Here is an 8,488-nt window from a genome sequence, read left to right on the forward strand (position 1 = left end):
AGAGGGAGGGGGGGGGGGGGGGGTAGGTTGGTACATAATGTGAAAAAGGGGGCATTTGGGAATATATTTTCTGGAAAGGAGGGTACAACCGTAAAATAATCATTATTATTGTTATAGTTAGGTCTATCGGACCTTGGACAAACATTAGTTTTAAACTTGGACTTTGGTTAAACATCAAGATTGCACTTAAGCCTTATTGGACCTAGATCAATCATTGGTGTTAAACTTGGACCTTATTGGATATTTCTCAATCATTAATTTGCATTTGAGTCTTATTGAACCTTGGTTAATCATCAACATTTCTCACCAACCTTATTAAGCATTGGCCAATCATTAAAATTACAAAAGAATTTTGTTAAGCTTTATACAATCATTAGTTTTACAAGTGAGTCTTACAAGACTTAATCAAACACCAATCACCAATGTAACACTTCATACTTCATATTGTATTTCTAACTTTCTATCCTTATTTTTATTTATATTTACTATTTGTAATATATGTTAAATATTTATTATATTTTCGTATTTTTAAGTTTATTTAGTACCAAAAAATGTTACAGATCAATTATAATTATAATTTTAATTACGTAGAATATTTATTATGATACTAATATTGATATCTTCATTTTTATATTATAGAATAATGTATGATTAATTTTTTTCCTATCAAAACTTTAAGGTTTTTCGACTTTAGTACTACCTAAAAAATATTGTATCCAATATTTTAGTCCTTCTACCACTTTTTGGTCCTCAAAGTGGTTTAAATATCATTTTTTTTAACAATTATTAACATTCCAAAAGTGTCTTTATTTTATTTTATTTAAAAAATCATATGACACATATTTGTGTTAGGTTTGTTTAAAAAAAATATAAGAAAATTGCTTCCTTAATTATTATGCTATTATTTATATTTGAAATTATATTAAATATTTACAATATTTACAACATTAATAATGTTTTTAAAATAAAATTATTCATAATGTTTTTTTTACATATATATATTAATAATGTTCCATCCCACCCTTTTTATTCATTTTCACTATTACCTAAGGATTTTTTTACCAACAAAAAATCTATTAGTAAAATCCATCGACAAATTCCTGAAAATGTAATGCTTAAGTAAAATCAGTTGGTAAATACCTACGAATAACATCTGTAGGTAAAATCCATCAATAAATACCTACGAATAAATTTTGAAGATAAAATCGGTTAGTAAATACCTACCAATTCAATACGTAGGTAAAATTTGTCGGTAAATACCAACAAATACAATCCGTAGGTAAATTCTTGTCGGTAAATACCTAAACAATAAATTCACAGGTAAAATATGTCGACAATTAATCAAATTACATATAAACTTGAATCCATCGGTTATGTTTGTCAGAAACTTAAAATTTCTGACGGAAAATCATTTGTTAGTAAATTTCCATCAGAAATGATGATTTGCCTATGGATCAAAATCAATTGGTAAAAATCCCTCGGTAATGAACTTTTTTTTTTTTGTAGTTATCATAACTATACTTCTTTTCTCCTATATCTCATCCTCTATATGGATGTCTACTATTGCATGGTATGCCCATACACTATTCTCCATCTTCAAAACATCCAATTAAATTAAGTGCTTTTGCTCCGCTATTGGTGTTGGGACGACTAAGGCACAAAATAATTCAAAATTAAGAAAGCTACAAACCAAAATCATTTAAAAAAAATGAAGCCAATTACATCCATGAACGCGTTGACACATCAGTATATATGTTACCAATTTCATTAAAATATATAATGTTTTGTCAATTGCTCATATTTTACCTACTTAATTTTGCGTATTTCACAAACTACTGCACATGGGTTGCCCTAAAATTTCAGATATGTACATGCTTGAACATAACGCATACGAGTACAAACGCCCCCCAAGTGAAAATGATTACTACGTTCAAAGAAACTACTTCTTCTCCTATGCTTGAAGAAGTCTACTCAAGAAAGGATAATATTTACTATTTTTTTTCGCCGCATCGTACATGCATATGGATATATATAGCATACAACTTCCGGCCAACTCAACCATATTATCCTAAAAAATTATAGTTTAATTGTGTGCTTCTATTGTAATAGCCGTCACGAGTACATTAATAAGTAAGATTCAGAGATGTCGCTCTGGAAAGATCACAAGACACTTGTTTTTCTTGCGATCACAATTAGACTACCCTCTATGAGATATTAAGTAAGCCCTAACTATACTAGTTCAAGCAATTAAACAATAATATTAATTTTCCTAATGATAAGATTTTATTCCCTGGCATCCTTTCTTGCAAACGCATTCACAGTTTGTATCTGTGTCATTCTTCATTATCATTTGAATTCAGCCTACACGTTTAGCCCTTCTACATTCCACATCCACCTAAGACTATATATATATATATACACACACATATATGTAACAGCTCATCACCAAAAACATTGATCAAACATTATTTGTGGTGTATGTGCAATTTAAAATCTCATTGATATTGATTTGCTGAGAAAAAAAAATATCATTGATAATTTCTTCAGCCTTATTCTTATTTTTATTCTTCACTAGAAATGGAGAATCTTGGAAAAACATTCCTACTACTCCTATTGTTATCTTCAATATTCTCAATAGCCTCATCAAGAAGAAGACCACCAGCTTCATCCAGCAACATAGATTGGTGGTGCAACCTAACACCACATCCTGAACAATGCAAACAACACCTCAGTACTCAAATGAAGAGCCACCATTTCCAAATCAAGCACAAAACTATCTTCCGGGAAATGCTTCTTCAAAATGCCTTAAATCAAGCCCTCATCATGCAAAAAGAAGCAAATGACAATGACCAAAACAACATGCTAACAAAGAACCACAGAACCGTACATGGTGATTGTTTGAAGCTCTATGGAAAAACCATCTTCCACCTCAACCGCACCCTTGAATGCTTTCATGGGAAGCATAACTGTTCATCGGTTGATGCACAAACATGGCTCAGCACTTCTCTCACAAACATTCAAACATGTCAAGATGGCACGGTTGAACTTGGTGTTGAAGACTTCAAGGTTCCCAACAACAATGTTTCTGAGATGATTAGGAACAGCCTGGCCATCAACATGGACTTCATGAAACATCATGATCACATGGAAGAAAAACCAGAAGATGCGTTTCCAAGTTGGTTTTCAAAGCATGAGAGGAAACTTTTGCAGTCTTCATCGATAAAGGCACATGTTGTGGTGGCCAAAGATGGTTCTGGGAATTTCAAGACTGTGCAAGATGCTCTCAATGCTGCGGCAAAGAGGAAAGTGAAAACAAGATTTGTGATACATGTCAAGAAAGGAGTGTATAGAGAGAATATTGAGGTTTCGGTTCACAATGATAACATCATGCTGGTTGGTGATGGGCTGAGAAATACTATAATCACCAGTGCCCGAAGTGTTCAAGATGGTTATACTACCTATAGTTCTGCAACTGCTGGTAATTTATATTCCATCTTCTTTCTTTCTTTTTCCTTTTACTTACATTGATATATACTCCTTCCTGTTTTAAATATATATAAAAAAAACTCTTGAGGGCAGACCCGCCTCAAGAAATTATGAGACCTAAGACCAAATTTACTCAAATTTTAATTTAATACACTTTCTTAATTTTTTTTAAAATAAATTGTTATTTCATATTTTAAATGTTATTTAAATTTTAAATTGAAACTCAATTAAATATTTAAATTAATATATATATACAAAATATCAACATAAATTGAAATTTTAGTTAAATGTATGATCTTATAATCAATATTTTCATCAATTTTTTTTATATATCAACCATAGACTCAATCATTAAATTTAAATTTTGTACTAATTTCAAAATATTTTTTTTAGGTAAAGGAGAGGTTGAATCTTAGATATAAAATAATTTTCTTTAACTTTCTCAAATAAAATCAAAATTTTGCTTAAATGATATAATATTCATTTAATAGGATTTTGATTAAACTACTTTTTATTTTTCATATCAAATTTCAATGAAAAACACTCTAAGAAAATAAATTTATAATTGAGATTGTTGGAATTAAATATTATTAATCAGCTTTCTTAATGAGTGTGAATTAATTTTTTTATACTTATATTAAAAATCAGAGTAGTACATCCCATTAAATAATGCCATGTGTCACCGAAGTGTTGCTAACATTTTTCTTTCTAATTCTCTAATTGTGTGTCAAGGAAGTGTTTCTAACATTTCACTTTTCTAGAATTCCTTATGACTTTCCTTAACTTCTAAACCTTTACTTGAACTATCCAATTTTAGGAATAGACGGCCTCCACTTCATTGCACGCGACATCACCTTCCAAAACACCGCTGGTGTTCACAAGGGTCAAGCTGTGGCACTCCGATCGGCCTCAGACCTCTCCGTCTTCTACCGGTGTGCCTTCATGGGCTACCAAGACACCCTCATGGCTCATGCGCAACGCCAATTTTACCGCCAATGCTACATCTATGGCACTGTTGACTTTATCTTTGGCAATGCCGCAGTGGTGTTCCAAAATTGTTACATTTTCGCAAGAAGACCCTTAGAAGGCCAAGCCAACATGATCACAGCCCAAGGACGAGGCGACCCATTTCAAAACACTGGAATTTCAATTCACAACTCTCAAATTCGAGCAGCTCCAGATCTCAGGCCCGTTGTTGACAAATACAACACTTTCTTGGGTAGGCCTTGGCAACAATACTCTAGAGTCATGGTCATGAAAACGTTCATGGACACCTTGGTTAACCCATTGGGTTGGTCTCCATGGGGTGATTCTGATTTTGCTCAGGACACACTTTATTATGGAGAGTATCAAAATTATGGGCCTGGAGCATCTACAACCAATAGAGTAAAATGGCCTGGTTTTCATGTGATTAATAGCCCAACTGAAGCGTCACAGTTTACTGTGACACACCTTCTTGCTGGCCCAACATGGTTGGGTTCTACAACTGTGCCATTTACCTCTGGCCTTTGAGCTTGTGCTATGTGATTACAATTTGTTGAGTCAATTATTTATTTGTTTTTAAGTTATATTGTAGTTTGTGTAAAAACATATATAATTGATATTCTTCTGTATCAATTTATACTATATTATTCTTTGTAAGACACAGGGAAACATAAGAAGGGAAGTTGAATTGTGTTTTAAACAATTTATAAAATATTTTTGAAAGATTTTAAAGTTTTATCTGTTTATTAGATAATATAAAAAAACTTAGAAAAAACTTGATATATAAGAAAGCTTTGTAATAAAACCTCTGTTAAAAACAAGATAAACAAAAAGTTTGAATCACAAGGTTAGTAACATACATAGACATAAACAATATAAAGAACACATGGAGATTTTGTACTAGTTCATTTGTACCAAAGAAACTGTATCCAATTCTTGGTTAAGCAGAGCACTAGGTTTCACTATAACCGTTACAAGTTTCCAGTATTCTTTTTCAAGCCACTTCTTTCTCAACCCCAAGTAGTTTGCATAGTTTCATCCCCAAGCAATCAACCAAGTATTTTTAATTGCAAAGCCTTTTTAGGCTTCTACCAAGATCACCAAGAAATTGGATAAGGGTAAGGCTCACTAATTATCTATCGTCTTATAAGATGAATGTATAAGAATTAGCACAAGTCTTTACGCTAAGAATTTTCAACTTAGTACAAGGTAATTTAAGCTTAAGAGAATTCTATAAGGCTTTTTAATAGAGGACTAGGAAGCTCCATAGGAAGAGGAAGGAGACTTCAAGATTTTATCTTAGATTAGAAGTTTTTGTATAATTTTGTATTTGACCTTTGTGGGCTTTTTGTGATTGTTTTTATGTTTGTGTAATTTTTGTTTATTTAGTGGGCTTTCATTAGGCCTTTGTGGATGCTCAAACATTTGATTATGTGTAGCTTTATCCTAGGATATAAGAGTACCTATAGTCCTAACAATCTTAAACAATGTTTAGGGCGCCAATACTCCTATGGGAGATCATGAAATCTTACTCAATGCACTAGGCATGTGTTTGTTTTTGCTTATTAGGGTTGAATTTAGGTGTCCATGGTAGTAGACAAAGAAGACCTAGATGCACCCACTACCTAGACACTGCAGAACTAAACCCATAGAAACCCCTTCCCAATGAAATCATCTGTCATTGCCTAAGGGGTTTTCAAAGTATAGTCAATTGTGCACGCAAATCATGCACCTTGATTGGTCGATCATCCTTGCCTATAATAAGGCATTCATGTAGGTTATTTTTTCAACCCTCCTACCTTAGCCTATATTGCTCCACCAATATCTCGATGGAAAAGGAGTCACCTTTGACACAAGCACATGGAAGTTGGTTTATAGGGTTATCAATCATATTGTTCATAGCTTAGTTAAAAGAATGAGTTTGTGTGGAGGTAGGGTGCCTTAAAGGAGAATTAGGAAATTCCAAGAACCCCAATGGACAAGCTTCTCCGGTGGCAGAATGTAAAACAATAAGATATCACGTAGAGCAAAACTCTAGTGGAGCCATCCCTTCTCAATTACTCTTTCTTTTACACTAGTGTAAGAACTCAATTGTTTAAATTAAAAAGGTTAGCAAGCCTTAATTGCATTTTTTTTTGACAAATTTTACCTCTAACAAATTAATTTGGTGCACTTTACCCAATACTTTTAAAAACTTGCGGGTTTTACCTTTCACCATTTGTTCATTAATTGACTAATGAATAGTTCATGTGACATGCTTAAATGCACTTTTCACCTTGAACACTTTTTACTTTTGGCTAATTTTACAATCAACTTTTTTACACTTTTTTGGCAAGTTTTATCCCTTGCTATTCACTTTTTGGTGATTTTTACCCTCAACCTTTACAATCAATTACCAAACAAACCACAAAGGTAAAATTTGCAAACCTTTTTAAAAGTTGGAGGTAAAACATGTCAAATTAATTTGTTGGAGATAAAAGCCACTAAAAAATATAAAGTTAGGGATAAAAAGTGGTATTAAGTAAAAAAATTATGACATATGATTTGTTAAGTCTTTTTAGATTTTATTATTTCAGAATTAAAAAAAATAAATTTTTTATATTTTTACATTTTAAAAACCAATTATTTACTAGAAAAATATTTTAAAATATGTTTTATTTAAAAGAAAAAAATACCTTGAAATAAGCCTTTTAAGGGTCTTTTCTCTTGTAAAGGAAAAATTTAGGTAAGCAACATTTCGTCACCCACTTGAACCTAAGCCAAATGAAATTGAATTAGTGTTGCTAGCCAGACTAAATTTAGTTCACAGTCAGTCGAGGCGAGAGAAAAAGACTTGAAATAGGTATATATAGCCCCACTAAATTTAGAATGACTCATTAATATCTAACTCAATTGTCTAAATCATAAGTAGAGATGGAAATAGACTAGGCTAATGAATAAGGTTATGCTTAAATAGGCGTAAACTATGTAAAAAATTCAAGGCTTGAGCCTGATCTATTACTTGTCGTAGGTTTTATCTTTAGGTCTAATTTGACCTATTTGAAAACTTAGCTTTTATTAGCCTACTTAAATGCATATTTCACATGAAAGCTTAATTTTCTATAGGTCTTACTTCTCTCTTCATGGGCTAATAGTTTCATATAAGTCAATGAGAAATAACTATGTAAAATAAACTATAGTCTATAAAAATTAAAATTGTTTCTATACTCAAAGCATGACACAAAGGTAAAAATAGGTAGACAAGGTTTTCTAAGAATCAAGTCTATCATGTTAGACATTATAAATAAACTTAATGATCATCGTTGTTATATTGCGAAAGATCTTTTACCTAAACATATTTCACATTTGTATGTATTACTGACAAACAAATATAATTGTATGTTAAAATTATATTTGTAGATGAAATCTATAGTGACAAACTATTTACGATTACTATAGTATGACCCCTCAATGTTGACGCCAAAAACATCTCCAGGACAAGGTTTTTAATATATTTTTCTACATAGTTTAAACTTATAGTGATAGTTTTTGTTGTAGGTATAGGTCACTTGTCTTATAGTGATGATATCAAATAAATTTGGCACCTTTAATTTTTTTTGTTTTAATCATTTGATTCGTCATAAAAAAAATCTTGACTAATTTAAAGTTCGATCAGGAGATAAGTAAAACATTTACTCTACTATATTGGAGTTGGCATGACACCACTAAGGCAAAAATTAAATAAAAAGAAAGAAAGCTATCAACCATTATCATTAAAAAAAATATGAAACCAGGCCAGTTATAATATCCATGAACACATTGACACATCAGTATATATATGTTAACAATATATTTGATTAAACTATATAATGTTTTGTCAAAATTGCTCATATTTTCCTTATTTAATTTTGCTTATTCCTCAAACTACTGCACATGGGTTACCCTAAAATTAGATAGAGATATATGCTTAAACATAACGCATACGAGGACAAACGCCCAACAAGTGAAAATGATTAATACGTTCAAAGAAACTACTTCT

General features: G+C 31.4%; 1 protein-coding gene across 1 annotated transcript; it reads left to right on the plus strand.

Annotated features, from left to right (window-relative positions):
- The first annotated feature begins 2,436 nt into the window (after nt 1–2,436).
- LOC100806133 (pectinesterase) lies at nt 2,437–5,189 on the plus strand. Its single transcript, XM_003523832.4, has 2 exons — nt 2,437–3,478; nt 4,304–5,189. Exons 1-2 carry the CDS (start codon nt 2,578–2,580, stop codon nt 4,996–4,998), a joined length of 1,596 nt encoding a protein of 531 aa, XP_003523880.1. The 5' UTR covers nt 2,437–2,577; the 3' UTR covers nt 4,999–5,189.
- Nucleotides 5,190–8,488: the final 3,299 nt, after the last annotated feature.

This window comes from Glycine max, chromosome 4, assembly GCF_000004515.6.
Source record: "Glycine max cultivar Williams 82 chromosome 4, Glycine_max_v4.0, whole genome shotgun sequence".
In the NCBI taxonomy this organism is placed as follows: domain Eukaryota; kingdom Viridiplantae; phylum Streptophyta; class Magnoliopsida; order Fabales; family Fabaceae; genus Glycine; species Glycine max.

Bases quoted from the DNA above. Each gene is read 5' to 3' on its own strand.
- LOC100806133 (XM_003523832.4), top strand. From the start codon at position 2,578: ATGGAGAATCTTGGAAAAACATTCCTACTACTCCTATTGTTATCTTCA. The intron at 3,479-4,303 runs GTAATTTATATT...ATCCAATTTTAG, and splicing joins CTATAGTTCTGCAACTGCTG to GAATAGACGGCCTCCACTTC.